The 20,486-nt window shown below is 44.4% G+C and overlaps 1 protein-coding gene across 2 annotated transcripts in view; it reads left to right on the top strand.

Moving 5' to 3' along the window:
• The window catches only part of LOC143503591 (transmembrane protease serine 9-like), a 118,617-nt gene that overhangs the window by 97,234 nt on the left and 897 nt on the right, over positions 1-20,486 (top strand). For both annotated transcript variants that reach the window (XM_076995677.1, XM_076995676.1), the window contains 3 exons: positions 19,628-19,799; positions 19,910-20,163; positions 20,277-20,374. In XM_076995677.1, coding sequence (XP_076851792.1) covers positions 19,628-19,799; positions 19,910-20,163; positions 20,277-20,374 — 524 coding nt within the window. The remainder of the gene's footprint in view (positions 1-19,627; positions 19,800-19,909; positions 20,164-20,276; positions 20,375-20,486) is intronic.

Raw genomic sequence — 20,486 nt, 5'->3', positions numbered from 1 at the left:
TCTACATTCTGAACAGGGCTGACCTTACTTTACCCTAAATTCCAGCACTTTTCAAACCTGGAACACAATGCAACATTAATTTTCGTCAGGTAAATCTTCCTTCCACTGTTTTTGAGGGGTGTTTCTTTGTACTACCACATATCGTTTCAGACAACACTGCAAATAATGTGATGCGTCAAGTATAAATGCCTCCGCCGTTCGCGCGAGGTGAGCGGAGTCGCGCTCTATGGTCACTCGCTAAAGTATAATCCAGAGACCATATATATAAGTGGACTGGACGACATGAATGAAAAGTGAAGCCTCCGTGTGTCAGCTGCCCTCTAGTGGCTGGCTGCAGTACAACTTTTAACCCCGCCCATTTCCATGTAAGTGAACGGACCGGACGAGAAACTTTGAATTTTTATTACACGTAAAATACGTTTTTTGAGCAATTATATTTTGTCAATTCTAAAAGACCCCATTGTGTTAGTATCTCTCCCAGTGTTTTTCTCTTCGATAAACAGATTTTATAGAAGTTATTAAGTGTTACATAAAGGGGTGTGGCGATAAGGTGATTGACAGTTAATAGCTGCGTTGATTGACATCTAATACCAGATGCTCAAACGTGAATGCGTTCAACAGCAAAACTATCAAAACTCTCAACAGCAGTATTAAAACCTTTTACCTTTGTTTAAAATGTCAAAAGTGTCTTTATACCACACCTCAATGTCTTGTTCTGCAGTAAATTGTTGTAACAGGCCATTAGGGTCAAGTTCTTTGCAGTTCTTTCTGTAGGTAGCTCAGTGAGATATTTGACTAGCTAGCCAGATGTTAACTTTAAATCCTCTCAGGTTAGCAAATTGTGCTAGCTAGTTCGTAGTTTAGCAAATTGAACGAAATGTACTTGAACTGTGTATACATGTGTGTCTGTGTGTGTATACACCAGAGACCGTATATATATACAGTGTTCTCAAGTCTCACGCATTGAGCGTGTGACACACGCATTTGACCGTCTTCACACGCTCTCACGCCACACTTCCGATTTCACACGCTGAAAAAACAATAAATAAAAAATCTAGTTTATTTACTTCTGATCCATAATTATGTCGCCCTCCACTGGCAATCGATCACAATATACAACTTACGTTCGCTTACGTCCCCCCCCCCCCCCCCCCCCCCAGCTCAACAACAACTTACGTTCACCGCCACCCCCCCCCCCTCATATATATATATATATATATATATATATATATATATATATATATATATATATATATATATATATATATATATACAGTATACACATATAAGATTAATTATGTATATATAGTTGAAGTCATTCACATTAAACCTCATCAAACTAACCGTGCAGTCAGTGTCTGGTTTGCCTAGTGAAAATCGCACAACACGTACGCCTACTGCAAATACATTGTTTATTCTTTAGCATGAAGATTAATTTGTTAGAAAGTTTTGTGCTGTTCAAACCAAAGAATTCCTATTCAGCATAGGAATAATTACCTTTGCGCTATAAAGTAAGTAGCATAGATTCACGGGTTGTAACTTTTGAACTCATTCTTGAAGCTGTGTCAAAAGTGCTATACAGATGAGCTGGCCAAGCTGGTTTTCCTGGGAAAGCAGAGCGGAGGTCGGCGCTTCAAACGCGTACCATGTCATTAGCAAGACAAAGGGCACTAATCGCGTCACAGCGGGGAAGTGGGCTACTCAGTTGCTGATTTTCCTTGCGAAGATTTTCGTGGCGTTTGCAGTCCTAGTGTTAAGTGAAACTATCTTTGTTCAGTAGTAGCTAGCTAGGTGGCACAGACCGTATGCGCGACCCCGTCTATACTGGTGGACGTATCCTAACGAATGTGATCAGAATTGGGGCAGAGATACTGTCCTGCCTACCGGTTCTAATGCGCATGCTCTGGCTCCAATTTTCATCTACTGCGCAAGCGCATCCAAGATGGCAGCGTCCATGACGCCATCTTGGTGGCTTCAAAAATTCACAATGGGAGTCAACGGTGATGTACCATCCATTATATATACGGTCTCTGGTATAATCCATAATAAATAATCCAGCCTTGACGCGGCTCAGGGATTACGTCACACGCAGGGCCATGCGGCCGTAGTGCCTGTAAATTTAAATTTTAATGGTCCAATGAAAGTAATTTAAAAACCAGGACATTTCCTCACTTAAAAAAAAAAACCCAGAACGCCTGGGACAGGATGTGAAATACGGACATGTCCCGGGAAATACGGACGTTTAGTCACCCTACTTCAAGAGAGCTGGACTGTTTGCCATACCTAGCCATGGCACATTTAACGGCTTCGGATCTTTCGGTGGGGTCTTTATACATCTTGTCGAAATGCTTCTTAATGCTGGAAGTTTGGCACACAACTTTGTCATAGCACAGTGTACACACAACACGATCTTTGACATACACCAAACCATAGTCTTCCGTCCAGGGTTGAAATGCCCTTGCTTTGTTTTTTTAACCTGAGGCTATGTCATCTCTTGTAACGCTATCAGGTAGGCTAACTGATTTTGATTAGGCTAAATTTAAACATGGGTCTGTGGTGGGTGTTGAGTGCAGAGCGTTGAAGAGCGATTTCGATTGGAGGATCGTGCTCTCTGTCTGTGATTTTTAATTTTTATTTATTTTTTATTATTATTTTTTTTGCTGATGCTGGTCCAGCGTGGCGCGTGATTATGCCTCGGCGTGCCAGCAGTGGCACGCGTGCCATAGGTTGCCGACCCCTGGTGTAGACCATTTTATTTATGCAGACAATTCACATCTGTAACCATTACTGCAGTTTACATACCACCACAAGCTAATGCTAAATTTGCCATGGAACATATACTATACTCCTCCATTAGCAAACAGCTAGCAGCTCAACCAGACAGCATTATCATCGTTGCAGGGGCCTTTAATCATGCCAACCTTAAGTCTCTCCTGCAAAAATTCCATAAATATGTCAACTTTCCCACAAGAGAGAGGAACATCTTAGACCAGGTCTACTGTAATATCCCTCACGCTTACAGAGCCACATCTGCCACATCTTGGCCTCTCGGATCATGTGTCCCTGTCCCTAACACTAGCATATAAACCACTAATCTGCAGACAAAAACCAACCATAAAGACAGTTAAAGTATGGACTGAAGAAGCCACTTCAGCCCTGCAGGACTGCTTTGAGGTCACAGACTGGGAAGTTTTTGCTGCTGGAACACACATCATCTGTACTGGACAATGTTAATTTCTGTGCTGAGAATGTGACAAAGACCATCACGTTCAAGATGTTTCCAAACCAGAATCCATGGTTCAACAGAGAATTGAGGATGCTGCTCTAAACCAAAAACTCTGCTTTTAGACAAAGGGATCAACTGGCCTACAAGGAAGCAAGGTCCAACCTGAGTAGAGGCATCGTAAAGGCCAAGTGCAAACACCAACTGCGCATTCAGGAGCACTTCAATCAGAACGATACTGGAAGTGTGTGGAGAGGAATTAAATCTCTCACAGGATACACAGACTCGCCCACAACTGCCACAGCCTATTCCCATCCAGACACACTAAACCAGTTCTTTGCCCGTTTTGACCTCGCAAACAAAAACCAAGACACCTCCACCCAGTGGCGTGCACAGACATTTTGGGGGGCAAGTGCTGGGGGGGGGGGGTGTGAAGGGCACTTTTTAGTGCACGTAGAACACTTCATTATAAAAAAAATTACAAACACATGATGAATGAAATTTGACTTTTATTTGTAACATTCTCTAAACGTGAGTTTTCAATGGAGAAAACGTTCAGCTTAACAGAAGACGTTCAGCTTAACACATAGATTTGCAAACTCTACCTTAATTATTTGTATGTGGTCGTCCTCACGTTATCTATCATTGATATGGGCTAGAGCGACTAGTTTATCAGATGACCAGTCGGCTAAAATGCTTAGTAGTTTGGTGCTGTATGAGACATTTTACTGCACAACAAAATGATTTCACGTTGGGCTTAGATGGCAAACGGTACGATTTGGCTTGATGTGTATGTGACCTGGCTGGTGGGGCACGGGAGAAGAAGTCTATCTGTGACCGTGTGTGCTGTGCTGAAGACGCTTCCTTCACCTCGCTGAACTGAACTGCTGCTGCAGCGCATCTGGTGTTAAAGGAAGAGAGAGGTCGTGTGTGTGTGAGGTGGTGGCTCATTTCAGGGCATTGTTATTAATCGCTCAGGTTTTCAAAAGATAATTTCAAACCGACCTCAGTAAAATGATAATAATAATAGTAAAAAAAAAAACCAAAAAAAAAAAACGAAGTTTCAAAAGGGCACTTTCGTTGATAAAGGGCAGAGTTGGTGCCCTTGGACCTGATGTCTATGTGTGCACGCCACTGCCTCCACCCAGTCTAGGAGGACAGACGAGGACATCACCATCCAGCTACACCCAAACCAGGTACGGTCTGCTTTACGGAAGATAAACACCAGGAAAGCTACTGGCCCAGATGGTGTTGCTGGACGCATTCTTAAGACCTGCACAGATCAGCTGGCAGAAGTGTTCACCACAATCTTCAACTTATATCACTGCAACAATCCATAGTTCCCACCTGCCTCAAGTCAGTCACTATCATTCCAGTGGCAAAGAAAAATGTAGTGAACTGCTTAAAAGACTTCCGCCCAGTCGCTTTAACTCCCATAATCTCCAAATGCTTTGAGCGACTTATCATCCCTCAGATCAGATCTGCTATCCCAGCCAACCTTGACCAACATCAGTTTGCTTATAGGCCAAACAGGTCAACAGAGGATGCGGTGATCACAGCTCTCCACACAACCCTCACACACTTAGAATGCAAAGACTCATATGTAAGGCTGTTTGTGGACTTCAGCTCTGCCTTTAATACAGTCATCCCTCATAAACTTACAAAAAAACTGAAAAGTCTGGGCCTAAGTGGTTTACTATGTTCATGGATACTGGACTTCCTGAGCAACAGACCCAAAACTGTCAGGATGGAAGAACACACATCCTCAACTATCATCCTGAATACAGGCACACCACAGGGATCCGTTCTCAGCCCCCTCCTCTATTCTCTTTTTACTCATGACTGCTCCCCCATTCACTCCTCCAACTCCATCATAAAGTTTGCTGACGACACCACCATAGTAGGACTGATCTTGGATAACAATGAGACAGAGAGGAGGTCCTACAGAGAGGAGGTCCAGCATCTGACAGCATGGTGCAACAAAAATAATCTGAACCTGAATCCAACAAAGACCAAGGACATAGTCATAGATTTCAGAAGATCCACATGCACAGAGACAACGCCTCTCTACGTCAATGGAGCAGAGGTTGAGAGAGTGGAGAGCTTTAAGTTTCTGGGGGTGCACATCTCTGCTGACCTCACCTGGGCTACCAATACCAGACACCTAGTGGGAAAAGCAAAACAGAGACTGTACTTTCTTAGGAAGCTTCAACAAGTGCACCTCCCTTTACAGTTGCGGATTAATTTCTACAAGGCCACCATTGAAAGCCTTCTGATTCTGACATACTGCTGCACAGTTTGGTTCACCAGCTGCACATCACAGGACAAGAAAGACATGCAGCGAGTGGTGAAAGAGGCAGAAGAAATCTTGGGCACCTCACTTAACCCCCTCAGTGACCTTTACAGGAGCTGACTTCAGAAAAAAGCCATCTGCATCTCAATGGATTCTAATCACCCCGTACATTCCTTGTCCTCCCCTCCAAGAAAAGGTTTAGACAATTAAAAACAAAAACAAACAGACTGAGACACAGTTTCTACCCTTAGGGTGTGAAAGCCATCAATCCCCCACCCCAACCGCAATAAACAAAGACTCATTCACCGTTGATCAAAAACACCCCCCCCCCTCCCAAAAGAGCATACATCACTTTAACAATTGCACATACGACCCATCACAGGTCCCACCTCAAGTGCACATATCACTTTATAAATCATTTAAAATGCAAATGTACATAAGTTTATTTTATTTATTTTTGTGTTTACCTACTTGCTAACTTATTTTTGTATTTTGTATTAAGTCTTAACTGCTGCCTTAGAAATTGCTGCCAATCCAATTTCACTGCTGTAACACTGTTCGTAACATTGTTTCTTCAGCGATAATAAAAGACTATTCTATTCTATTCTATTCTATTCTAATACCAGTACTGGCAATCCTACCTCTCAACAACAGAGGTCCCCATCTCCGGAGTTACTGATGACAGTCACCTGTTTCCCTTAATTCCTCCTCCGATTTAGCCTCTCGCCACACCTCACAGGTTGCTAAGTACTGCCAAAACAGAAATGGTTTTCCAGCACTCATGCCAAACCATTTCTGTTTTGCAAGGTCTTCTAGTTTTGGTCCCCTTTTTTAAGTCTCTCTGGATTATTCCCTTTTTGCTTAGCCTTTCGGTACTGATGCTCTCTCTCTCTCTGGTTTTGACCCTCACTATGTTTGACCTAGCTCTATCTGTTCCTATTAAAGACTGCGGAGACGTGAGGACCTGACGCACAGGCTCCCAGCGCCCCCCCAAAAAAGTCTTGGGATGGTCCTCCGCACTGATGGTGTAGACTCCTCCAGGAGGGGGTGTATTCTCGCTGTCAACCTCCGATGTGTTGTAAGGCCGGGGGGCATCACCGGGAAACATTGCCTGCAAAAGCCCAAAAAAACCCTCCACCGTCCATGCTTCCTCAGTCCTGTGGGTAAGGACAATGTTCGCCCATTCCAGCGCCTTACCCACTGGTCTCATCCTCATGAATAGAACGAGGACCATGTCTGGTGGCTGAGGGCACATTAAAAACTGGAAATAGGCCTTGCACTGCAACACAAAGCCATCGGCTGTATCCTCCTTACCGTTGAATATGTCCGGGCAGTGAGTCAGTGAGGGCAGCGCAATAGGTCTCCCCGTGGTGTCCAGGGCAAGACAAGACTGTAAGCAGTCCAATTGTGCCATGTAGTCCTCCACGTCCTTGGGAGGGGGTAGGCGAGGCACTGGTCTCACTCCCGTATCTGCTGCGTCCATGATGAAGGTGGGTTATTCTGTAACAAACTGGCTGAGCAGGTGGGACGCATATGCAGCTTTTCAGGGGTTTTAATACAAATGTCTAACACAAAAACAACACAACTCATACAAAGACCAAAGATAACAATAAAACTAACACAAAAGAAGCAAGAACTGTCGTGTTCTACCAAGGAAAACCACCATACGACTTGTCTCTATGCCATTTATTGCAGAACTGAACATGACTCACCTCTGCCCCTAGAGGCATACATTGGTACAGCTTATAACGTATAGCTAGTCTAACATCAGCCATAGGCTTACACCACATCCCCCTTACTGAAAGTTGAAGAGTGACTACTCCCTCGGGTTTACTGTCAACATGTAAACATTTTAACTAAACATTTTAACTTGCATGTTCTTTACACTCAGACTTTTCATTTTTCAAACTTTACCGAATAAAAGTTTATCCCACCTATATAGTGTAGCCTGTCTACAGCATAAACAATTAGAACATTTCTTTTTACAGGTTCAGTCTGTCTGGTTTCTTTATTTCTCTACCAGACCTGGTTCTTGGGGTGTGAGGTGTGTTCACAGTCGGCGTGACTGTTGAAGCAGTCTCTTCGCCTCTGTCTGTCCTGAGTGACTGTTGCTCACACTCTGACCTCCGCTCTGGCATGGGATTCAGGTGAGAATGGTTCCGCCGCAGTGTCCCCTGTGGTCCCTGGACCAGGTATGATCGTGGAGAGCTGTGTGCGGACATCACAGTACCTGGCTCAGCTGTGTCTGCGATCCAGACGTCGTCTCCTGGCGACAGCTTACTCAGGTCTCGTGCTCTGTGTCTGCTGTGATAGTGTTGCGCGCCTGCCCGCCTCTTCTCTCTCTCCTTCTGCCGAAGATCGCCAAGGTCCGGGAGTTCCATCAGGTATCTGACGCTGGTTGGGAGGTTCTCCATCAGCGATTCCACGTAGATGTTGGTGTCCTCCATCAGGTCTTCGTGACTGCTCGTCACTGCATTTGTCAGTGGAGCGCGTGAGAGTGTGTCGGCTGTGATGAGGCTTTTCCCAGGTGTGTGTGAGATTGAATAGGAGTACCTCATTAGGCGCATTCTGAATCTTTGTATTCGTGGTGGTAGTGCATCTAGAGCCTGGCCTCCTAGTAGGCTCACTAGTGGTTTGTGATCTGTCTCTAGTTCAAAGTGCACTCCAAGAATGAAGTCACTGAACCTCTCACAGGCCCATGTTAATGCCAGTGCTTCTTTCTCCAACTGGGCATATCGCTGTTCTGTGTCCGTCAGCGACCTGGAAGCGTATGCAATGGGTAGCCATGCTTCCGCCTTTTTCTGCAGCAGTACGGCTCCCAACCCATAAGATGAGGCGTCAGCTGATATCTTGTGTGGGCTGTTCAGGTCGTATAGCTGGAGAACTGGCGCTGAGGAAAGCTCACGCTTGAGGTTGTGGAATGCCCGTTGCTGGTCGTGCCCCCAGCTCCACATGTTTTTCTTTGAGAGCAGGGCTCTTAGTGGCTTGTCCTTCTCAGACAGGTTGGAGATGAACTTCCCCAGCTGATTCACCATTCCCAGGAAGCCACGAAGTTCGCTGATGGTCAGCGGCTCTCTCATGTCCTGTACAGCTTTAATTTTTTCCGGGTCAGGTTTCACCCCTTCTGCTGAGACGATGTGTCCTAGGAACTTTACCTCTTGTTTCCCGAACTCGCACTTGGCCATGTTTAGTGTTATGCCTGCCGTCTCCGCCCGCTCCAGGACAGTATGCACTCTGCTGTCATGCTGCTCCATCGTGTCCCCCCAGATGAGGATGTCGTCGACATGGCAGACGACGCCTTCGAGACCTGCCGTGACTTCTGATGTCATCCTGTTCTAGAAGTGCTCCGAGGCTGAGCTGATACCGAAGGGAAGCCTGTTGAAATGATACCTCCCGAACGGTGTGATGAAGGTTGTGTATAGAGCTGAGTCTTTGGAAAGTGGTATCTGCCAAAATCCGATGTTTGCGTCGAGCTTGGAGAAGTATTTGGCCCCTGTCAGCATGCCTAGGGTGTGTTCAACTGATGGCAGGATGAACTTTTCTCTGCAAACCGACTCGTTTACGGGTGACATGTCTACACATATTTTCACCTCATTGTTTTTCTTGGGAGCCACCACCATGCCACAACACCACTCAGTTGGCGCTATCGTGTCTAGTCTGGCAACCAGTTTAAGTTTTACTGAAGCTGACCTGCTCAATAAACCAACGTGTAGATCTTTGACGATGTAGATCTTTTCCCTTGTGCTCCTGTTTTTATATGTAAGTGTTTCTGTGACTGACCCCAACACATTCAGTTTTGCACCACCTGGGCCATACAGTCGTTTTAGAGCTGTTTTTACCTGTTTGCTACCAGGCACAATATTTTTGTACGTCTGCTCTGGTACGGCTGTTACATCGGCGCCCGTGTCTATCTTAAAAGACACCTTGCTGCCCTGCAAGCCTATCTCAGCCATCCATGGCTCTTCGCCAGAGGATAGCACGCCTAAAAACAGTCCATCTACGTCCTTCGTGAGTTCATTTACAGTGCTGGCGTGCCTGCATACCTTTCCGTAGTGCCCTTTTTTGCCGCAGCTGTTGCATTCAGCGTTCCTTGCTGGGCATTGAGCCGCAGGATGAGGTGGCACTTTTCCGCATTTATGGCATGCTTTCTGTCCAGTCACTGTGTGTGTGGATTTTAAAATTTTCGCTGGCCCCCGTGCGTGTTGCGTGGCTCTGAGTTGGGTCGTATACCATGATTTTTCTTTGCTCTTATGCAGCGCGTCCACCGCCATTTTGTTAGCAGCGCTCGTCTCCCCCCTCAAGTCAGTCTGTTGGCGCGAAATTTCCTCCGACTGCCTAGCCATCGTGATCGCTTTGTCGAGTCAGTTGGCTATCGAGCTGCATTTTCTGAGACAATGTTGAATCTCTAATGCTCACTACTAGTCGATCTCGTATAAGTTCGTCGTGTAAAGGACCGTAAGCACAGTTCTCTGCCAATGCATAAAGTGCTGTGAGGAATGCGTCCACTGATTTGGTGGGTTGCTGCTTTCTTTGGTTAAACTTGGCCCGCTCATAAATTACATTTTTCTTAGGGACGAAGTACATTTACATTTACATTTATGGCATTTGGCAGACGCCCTTATCCAGAGCGACTTACATTTTTAGTAAGCAATTGAGGGTTAGGTGCCTTGCTCAGGGGCACCTCAGTCAAGGGCTCAGGTCTGGGAATCGAACTCACGACCCTCTGGTCACAAGACCAGTTCCCTAACCACCAGGCCATGAATATGTGAAGTAACCGTCGAATCCCCTTTTTACTGCATCGTACTGCAGGCGCTGCTGCTGGGTTAACTCTAGCCCTCTTAGCACGTCGTCCGCTTCGTCACCCATGCAGTAAACTAGCGTGTTAACCTGATTCTCCTTGGAAGAATAGTTTAGGTTACTTGCCAGTCTGAATCGTTCGAAACGGCGAATCCATTTTTCCAATTTTTGGGGTTTTGAGAAGTCGAACGGTTCCGGTGGCTTGATAGTGAACGTTGCGCTCGAGATGGCGGCGTTACCTAGCGCATACCTAGCGTTGGCTTCCTCCAGGCTATCCGGTACAGCATTAGCCTCTTGCTCGCTCATCTTCGCTCGGTTAATTAATTAATTTATTTATTTATTTTGAACGCCTCTATGCGTCTTCTGGAGCTGGATCCTGACTTTTACGCTGTCTCAAATTCGCAGGTCGTGAAAGTCTACACTTCTGACACCATGTCGTGTTCTACCAAGGAAAACCACCATACGACTTGTCTCTATGCCGTTTATTGAGGAACTGAACATGACTCACCTCTGCCCCTAGAGGCATACATTGGTACAGCTTATAACGTATAGCTAGTCTAACATCAGCCATAGGCTTACACCACAAGAAAAGTCATAGACACAAACCAAATACTCACGACTTACACTATGCAACTTAACAACGTTCAATAACCCACAACCACAGAGACCAAACACAGGACTTAAATACATCAACTAAATAAGGGACACAACAAGACACACCTGAAAGTGATAACGAGGGTCAGAGAACACGGCAGGGGTGTGAAAACAGAGACAACTAGGAAATGGCAAAATAAAAGACACTCATACACACAGAGAACAAAACAAAAGACAAGACTGACAGGGGGGAGGCAGGACCACATGACAACAACAGCTTGGCAATGCTATCAGAGAACTTACCAAAATCGTCTGAGGAATGGAGATCTCAGACCCTCCAATTCAGCCCTCACCAACTCCGTTGACTTCCCAACCTGAGATTTTTCTTTTGCAGCATTGAGAAGGCTCTGTCACACGCTTTGGACCCTAACCAATATGTGTACAGAACAAATAGGCCAACAGACCAGTGTGCATACAGAACAAATAGGCCAACAGACTAGAGTGCATACAGAACAAATAGGCCAACAGACCAGTGTGCATACAGAACAAATAGGTCAACAGAAGATTGTCACCATGTCTCTACATACTGTACTGAACCACATAGAACAAGGGGCATATGCCAGGGTTGCCAACTTTTCATGATCACTTGGAGTGAGATTTGATTTTTTTTTGGAGGGGGAGGGGGGTTATGGGGGAGTGCATGTGTAAATTGTTAGCGGAGGGGGGGGGGGGGGGGGTGGGGGGTAAAATGGACACATTAAGTATTATATCACCAGTGGTTGGTGCCAGAGCGAACTAGTAACTCATTGAATCATAGATGTAGATCAAAGATAAATAAACTAGATTTTTTTTCAATGTGAGAGATTGGATGTATGGCGTGTGAGCGTGTGAAGACAGTCAAATGCGTGTGTCTCACGCTCATTGCGTGGGAGTTGGCAACCCTGGCATATGCACTTTTTTGGTCATACCAACAGTCATACCAACAAGCACAACGACACACACTAAAACTCATATGTTAACAGGACACATTAAGTGCAACACAAAACGAGACAAGAAACAGGTGAGGCAAAGGATATATACACACAAACACCAACAAGCCCGAGGGAGGAGTCAGAGCGGACCGTGGCAATAATGGACTTCCTGAGAATACATGCCCACGGTCAGTCTGGATGGGCTCTCACTATTCCAGCTCCCTCTTACACACTACTGAGGCTACAGGGTTGTATTCCCTCCTTACATACCCAGAACTGCATAGTGTTATGACCGATCTAGGCACTAGGCCGTAACAGGGGGTGTGAAGGGGTGGAATATTGAATGACATGGTGATTCAAGGAAATATGGTGTATTTACAAATGTTCACAAACAGAATATATTTACAATACAAAGTGCACACTTGTACAAACTTCAGAAGTGACCCAGGCCAAAATAACTAACAAAAACCATACTAGAAATAAACAGATATAACTATACTAACAAGGTGAAACAAAAGACAACACTACTCTGACTCCCTATATACAAAAACAGATACAAACCCACAACCCAAACAAAATGGCAGCCACTTCCTACTCACAGAGTGCACACACAAACCACCAATATACTTATATATATCTATATATACAACTTTATACAATTATATTCAAGGGGCACACAAATCCAAATCCAAAATACAAATCCACAAGGTCATACACAGTATATCAATATATTAAATTTCACAAACTCTAACACAAGGTTTGCAAGGCAGGATAGCAACCGGGGATCCTCCCGTTTCCTCCTTTTATCCCAGGAAGCCGAGGGCGGAGACGTCACTTGATGTTCCCAGGGACATCAGGGATTCCTGGAGTGGAGCATGGACTGGACTACCTGTAACAAAATGGCTTCCGTCGAATACATAAAAAGACAGGGTCATAACACCCCCCCCCCCATGTGTGAACTTCAAATAATGTTCACAAATAACACACTCAGCACGTGGACAGGGCATCAGCCACCACATTGTCCAGGCCTCTTTTGTGCACAATCTGGATGTTAAAACCTTGGATAATGAGAGACCAACGCATCAGCCTTTGGTTTGCATTGGCCATGCGCTGCAGAAAAACCAACAGATTATGGTCAGTAAACACAGTGATGGGGTGAGCACTGCCATCTAGATAAACCTCAAAATGCTGAAGGGCTAAGAGAAGGGCTAGGGGTTCTTTCTCAATGGTACTATAGACTAGTTGGTGTTTGTTAAACTTACACGAGAAGTAATATGAAGGATGATCCACTCCAAACATATCCTCTTGCACCAACACAGCACCAGTGCCAGTACCACTAGCATCAACCTCCAGTTTAAACGGTCGGTCATAATCTGGTGTGGCAAGCACAGGTGCACTTGTCAGTAAGGACTTCACAGCCTCAAAGGATGTCTGACAAGCAGGGGACCAGACAAAAGGAACATTTTTGCACAACAACTTTGACATGGGTGCCACAACATCAGAAAAGTTTGGACAGAAACAGCGGTAATAGCCAGCCATTCCTAGAAACCGCCGTAGGTGGCGCCTCGTTTCTGGTGCAGGGAATGCACATATAGCATCCACCTTGGCATTCTGAGGACGCACAAGACCATTACCAACTACCTTACCCAAGTATATGATTTCCCCTTTACCAAAGTCACATTTCTCCATATTCAAAACTAGGGAAGCATCCTGCAATTTCCTAAACACATTATCTAAAACTTGGATGTGGTAGGCCCAAGAAGAAGTGTAAATCACAACATCATCCAAGTATACTTCACAGTTTTGCATGTCACCCAAAACCATAGTCATTAAGCGTTGAAACGTGGATGGGGCGTTTCTAAGACCAAAAGGCATGACCGTATACTGTAGAAATTGGTCAGGCGTAGCAAAGGCAGAGATTTCTGAAGCACGAGTTGTCAACAGGACTTGCCAATACCCCTTCAATAAATCAAGTTTAGAGACAAAACGAGCAGAACCTATGCGGTCTATACAATCCTCCATCCTAGGCATTGGATAAGAGTCTGGGATGGTGACTGCATTAACCTTATGGTAGTCTGTGTAAAATCGAAAAGTACCATCGGGCTTGGGCACCAACAGACATGGGGAACACCACGGACTAATACTAGGGACAGCCAAACCATGTTCTAAAAGACAGTCAGTCTCTTTTCTCAACAGGGAGCGTTTGTGTGGATTTACTCTGTATGGGTGCTGCCTAATAGGGGCAGGAGAATCAATGTATGTCATGTTGCAGCACAGACGTGTGAGCGGGAACATCAGAGAACAAATTAGGGTAGGTGTGGATCAGCGAGATCACATCTATCTGAGCTTCTGTAGGAAGGTGTGCTACTTTCTGTGGCAGGGTTTGTAAGGCTAAGGAGTTTGGGAGGCAAGCACAGGGCACACAATTACGACCTATTCGCAAGTCATCTTGCTCAGGTATATACTCACTTGGAGGTACCTTGGCAGCCACAGCGATAGGCACAGTAGATATCACAGAGGCCTCAGGTTGGGTCAAACTATCTGGCTGGTGGTGATCAACGTAGGGTTTCAACATGTTTATATGACATAGACGCGACTTTCATCGACGATCAGGGGTAGCCAAAATGTAGTTAGTAGGAGAGGTTTTTGCCTTAACTATATATGGACCTGAAAATCTAGTACAAAGGGGTGATCCTGGAATGGGCAAAAGTACAAGCCCACAATCACCAACCTTAAATGAATGTACAACTGCTTTCTGGTCATAGCGAATTTTCATGTCAGCTTGTACAGATGTCAAGTTCCTGCTGGCAATCTCGGTGTTTAACCATTTACGAAGGGTTTCAACAAAGTCACAAACAGGCTGAGTTGATGTAGACTGAGGAGTACTCAACCATCGTTCATACAGAAGTCTAAGGGGACCACGGACTGATCTACCAAAAAGCAAGGTGTTAGGACTATAACCTGTTGAGTCCAGCACAGTGTCACGGATAGCAAAGAGCAATAATGGAACGCCCTCACCCCAGTCTTTGTCACAGCAAAATTTTATCAAGGCCTTGACAATCATTTTGGATTTCAAGGAACGCAAGGGTATTGCCTCAGGAAATCTAGTTGTAGCACACATTAAGGTAAGAAGGTACGAATTACCTGAACGAGTTTTAGGCAGGGGTCCTACGCAGTCCACTAACAGTCTTTCGAATGGTTCTCCAACAACCGGTATTGGGCACAGTGGGGCAGGAGGGATCACTTGGTTGGGTTTTCCTACCAATTGACAGGTGTGACAAGAGTGACAGAAACGAGCCACGTCACTATTCAGAGAAGGCCAAAAGCAAAGCGATAGAATACGCTTAACAGTTTTACGAATACCTAAGTGACCAGACAGTGGTTGTTCATGGGCTAAATGCAACACATGTGACCGAAAAGATGTGGGAACAACAATTTGATGTATAGCATCCCACCCATCAGTAGCATTAGATGGAGACCAAGTTCTTATCAATACCCCATCTCGTATGGAGTAACATTGTTGTTGTTTTGGGGTGCCGGACTTTTTCTCTGCAAGGTTGAAGTATTGCAAGAGGGTTTTGTCCAACTTCTGTGCGGCTACTAAGGCATCTCTATTCACATCTGCTATAGGGGACGTAGGAGACAAACCAAGATTGTCCAAGTCAACAGGTTGGGAGACAGGGGAATTACACATAAAAGTATCAGCCAATGACACTGTGGACCCGACCTTATGGGCCTGGGCATGAGTCAAAACACAAGCAGGATAAACTGCGGGAGAATCACTTGCCATGGAACTAGATATGCTCTCTGAAGGGCGATCAACCACTATGGGCAAAGGAAATATACTGCTACCAGCGATATCGTTCCTGAGAATGAACGAAACGCCACTCACCGGTATGGCAGAACTAACAGCTACACGTATCATGCCAGCGATACCATCCATGTGGAGGTAAATGTTGTGTAACGGAAGCCTACGAACTCCTAATTCAATGCCCTGAACTAAGACATCTTGGCCACAATGTGTGTCAAGGGCAATACTTTATCCAACAGCAGGGACATTGCAGCGCCAGTATCACGCAAACCTGTGATGGTTTTGCATGCTGGATCAGACTCACATAGTGAAACTGTACCATCAAATAAAAAGGGCTCAAATACAGAGTCAGCACTGGAAGAAGGGACGTTTATATTCGTGCAATGAACCTTTTTAGCTGAACGTGCATTTTTCTTCTTAAGAGCTGGGCAGTTTGCTATAATGTGTCCTTGCACATGGCAATAGAAACATTCACGAGAGTCTGAAGAGGCAGGTGCTTCGGTAACTACAGGACTCACCAAAGTCCTTGAGCGGAGGGAGTGAGGAGTAGACTCACTGCGGAGAATAGGTGTTGTAAAGACAGTTCTATGAGTTAACACAAACTCATCAGCACAGATGGCAGCATTCAACAACATACTTACTTTATGCTCATTCAAATATATCACAACATTATCTGGCAAACAATTTTTAAACTCTTCAATCAGAACTAGCTCCTTGAGCTGTTGCAGGGAATACACATCACTAGCAGAACACCATTTCTCAAATAATACGGTCTTTTCTCTGGCAAATTCTACATGCATTTGTGTGGGTTTTTTCTTCAATTGTCTGAAATTCTGATGGTAGGCTTCTGGCACAAGCTCATATGCTCTTAAGACAGCAGCTTTCACAGTGTCATAGTATTCACTCTGCTCAAGTGATAGAGATGAACACACATCTTGGGCTTTTCCCACTAGTTTACATTGCAGGAGCAGAGGCCATACTGCTCTTGGCCAATTTAGTGTGGTAGCAATGCGCTCAAATATTGCAAAATATGCATCAACCTCATTTTCTCTGAAGGTAGGGACCATACTAATCTGTCTACTGACATCAAAATGTTCAGCAACAGACACAGGAACAGTTGGGTTACCGGAAAGATGAATGGAACGGGGCTTAGGTACAGGTGTAGCCAGAGGAGCAGGGCTAGTCGGCACGGGGGAGGCAGCCTTCCGAGGTTGTGGTAGGGGTCTCTCCAGACCCATACTTAGCCTTTAAAAAGTCACCTCCTTTTCCGCATCTATTTGCAAAGCCCACAGTCGTAACGACTCTGCCTCCCGTTCCTGGATCTTGATCTCCAACACCAACTCTTTCAATTTGATCTCCATAAGTGAATCAAACATGGGAGAACTTCTAGGTCTAGGACAAACCACAGAGTCTGATTCTGCCCCAGCTGGGTCTGTGCTCTGGGCCAAACCAAGTGCAACACCTGGAACTTCCTCAGCCATAGGCAGTACGCCACGTTCAACTAGAGATGACTCTAGCAGCCTCCTAATGTCCCTCTTGGTAACAGAGCGAGGTATAACAACATTTAAAAAATCAGCTAAAGACAACAGATCAACCTTACGACAACGATCTAATAGCTCAGGGGTGTCAAACTCATTTTCACCGCGGGCCACATCAGCATAATCGTTACCCATGGAAATGTACCTACTCCTTAATGTTAAATACTTCTGAATTTATTACCTATTCAAGTTACAAATATTACAGATATATTTGCATAAATGTAAAAAACTGTTTGCTTGAAGCTGTTATTATAACATAAATCCTTTAAATTTGTTAGGCTATGAAACCCACATTACTCCATCAATCAACGATCAAACTATCCAAGTGAATAAAGAAAAATTAAAATATCAAATATATCACATTTACTTTGTTCAAAACTTGAAATATCAAATTACTGTGAAAATAGCGATTGTGCTTCAAAAATGCTCCCTCTGAAAAAGACTGAAGCGCGGCAATTTCTTTAGCCACAACAAAGCAGCTTTTACTGCTGTTTCGTTTGTGGTTGTGAACACATTCTGTTGCGATCGCAGTTTGTTTTTTAATTCTTTGACAATTCGTAGTTTTTCTTGATGGCTAATTGTGGCATACTTAGCTCCATGTTTGGTCGCGAAATGCCGACGTATTATACTCTTTGACAACCGCCACCGCTTCATACCCGTTTTTCTCCTTGAAGTGCAAACATCGCTTTCCCATCTTTCTTAAAACACCCTTCTATCTGCATCGATGTTTCTCTTCCTGGACATTTTGGGATCATTATTTGTATTTTCCAATTACACTTATTGAGAAATTTGCATCGATATGGAAATACTGCAGTGTCGAGATGCCGTCACTTCGCGGGTAACATAATTGTGGGAAATGTCGTTTTTGTTCATTTTTACTTCTTTTTATTTTTTCTCACGGGCCACATAAAATGACGCGGCGGGCCACATTTGGCCCGCGGGCCTTCAGTTTGACACCTGTGTAATAGCTCATATGATGGGCTAAGAACAAAAACAGATAGGTCAAATGAAGCCATTATGGAACCCTCAACAATGCAACAATGTGCACACAGCACAAATAATATCATTAAGTATGTAGATGATACAACAGACAGCGATAGGACTGATCACAGATGGAGACGAGGTTCATAGGTTAACAAAATGCTAAAGAGGTTAACAAAATGCTGGACAGAGCGCTCTTGGCAATTTGTTGCATTTTGAGGTAAAGATTGATGTTAGTTGGTCACTGCAGAGCTTTATGGTGGATGGAGAGACTCCATTTGGCCCAGGAGTTTTACTTACCTTTTGTCTGGTAACACTGCCTTAGAAACTCATATATCTATGACATTATCACTTTGCATAGGAGACTAAACTGTGGTTTCACTCTGTTGCTTAATCAGTTAAAACATTATTTTTTTTTTTTAAAGTTAGATTTTATAAGAATCTTATCCATCATTTTTATACTTTCTTTTGGAATTACTTTTTATGTATTTTTCATTATTCTAAAATTCTATGTATTGCTGTGTTGTGCAGCAAAATGTTATTTGTTAATTATGACAATAAAGAAATGTAATGTAAATGACAATGTTACTACCAATACCAATATTACCACTGCCAGAAACACCACCACTGCCAACAATTACCTGATGGCCATGGTAAAACCCAGATGCATACCTAGAGCCCTCCGCGCCTCAAGTATGTCTGTCCTGGCTCCAAGGTGGTGGAATGAACTTCCCTTGTGTGTCCGAACATCGAAGTCACTTGCTGTCTTCAGACGCCAACTGAAGACCCACCTCTTTCAAGTGCACTTTGCATAATTATGCTTTGTCTATTGTACTTTATCGTCTCTTTCCTCAGGTGTTAGTTACAGGTATTGCTTACTGTCTTTTTCTCAGGTATTGTGCATAATTGGGTTATAGGAATTGTTTACTGTCTTTTTCCTCAGGGGATGTGTATATTCAGGTATAATTGTTAGGTATCATTTGACTTTCGTCTAGTGGTTTTTCCAGCTTAGAGTACCTTGTGTTCAGGACAATCTATTCTACCTTGGAGATTCCAAGCAACTACATAGCACTTTTGTAAGTCGCTCTTGATAAGAGCGTCTGCTAAATGCCGTAAATGTAAATGTAAATTACCAATAATAGCAACATTTCCACTTCTGCCAAATACCACAAAAGCCACAAATACCACTTCTGCCAGCATTATGTCTACTGTCAAAATACCACTAAACAGCAACATTATTCCCAGATCCCACTACTGTCCTAATTCTCACTACTGCTACCAGTGCCTTTAATCCCAATGTTCCCACTACTGCTACCAACGATCCCACTACTGCCCCTCCAAGTGTTGCTTCATTGTGCTTCACTGATGAACTGCACTCTCCCATCTGCTGTTGTCTTCATTTCTTCTGTCTTTCTCCAGCTGTGGTGTGTGGCAATGCCAACCTGAATAATCCTTCAGGAGCTGTCACTGGGTTGGCGTCTGCCGGCATGTGGCCTTGGATGGCCAGTGTTCAGCGCAACGGTACCCACGTCTGTGGAGGAACGCTGATCTCCACCCAGTTTGTCATGAGCTCTGCTGACTGCTTCTCTGGGTAACAATTAAAAACACAAATGCCACTTAAAGGTCCAGTCAATGGTCAGGACCACATCAACACACATGGGCAGCAGAACTTAGCTGTGATTGGTCTGCATTTTTCTCCAGCTCTACCAAAGCTTCTGGTTGGACGGTGGTCCTGGGCCGTCTTATGCAGAATGGCAACAATAGCAACGAGGTGTCCATCAAAGTGGCAAACATCACGTTCAGTAACACTTCACAAAACAACATAGCAGTGCTGGGGCTGGCTGGCACACCAACACTGTCCAACTACATCCAGCCCATATGTGTGGACCAGGGCAGCAACAACTTCACCGTGAACACTCAGTGCTGGGCAGCTGGCTGGGGCTCAGGAGGGGGAGGTACAGTCAGTCAGTCAGTCAGTCAGTGAGTGAGTGAGTGTGAGAGAGAGAGACATTATGTAGCATGTGTTCATTTCTAAATCATCTAAGTCTCTTTATTTTCTCTCCGGTAGCTCAACAAACTCTTCAGCAATTCAGCACTTCTATAGTGAGCTGTGATAGTGGATCTGCATCTACCAGTATCTGCACAGACATATTTCCCTTAGAACAGGTCTCTGATTCTTAAAAGACATTTGAAAAATAAAATATATATAAATTTTACATTTTTTAAATAGTTTTTAAGAAGTTCACCAACAGAGATTAAGCATTGTGACATTTAGGGC

This window comes from Brachyhypopomus gauderio, chromosome 2 (assembly GCF_052324685.1).
Source record: "Brachyhypopomus gauderio isolate BG-103 chromosome 2, BGAUD_0.2, whole genome shotgun sequence".
Classification (NCBI taxonomy): Eukaryota; Metazoa; Chordata; class Actinopteri; order Gymnotiformes; family Hypopomidae; genus Brachyhypopomus; species Brachyhypopomus gauderio.
Note: the sequence above shows the minus strand (reverse complement) of the source record. Positions and strands in the feature narration are given on the sequence as shown.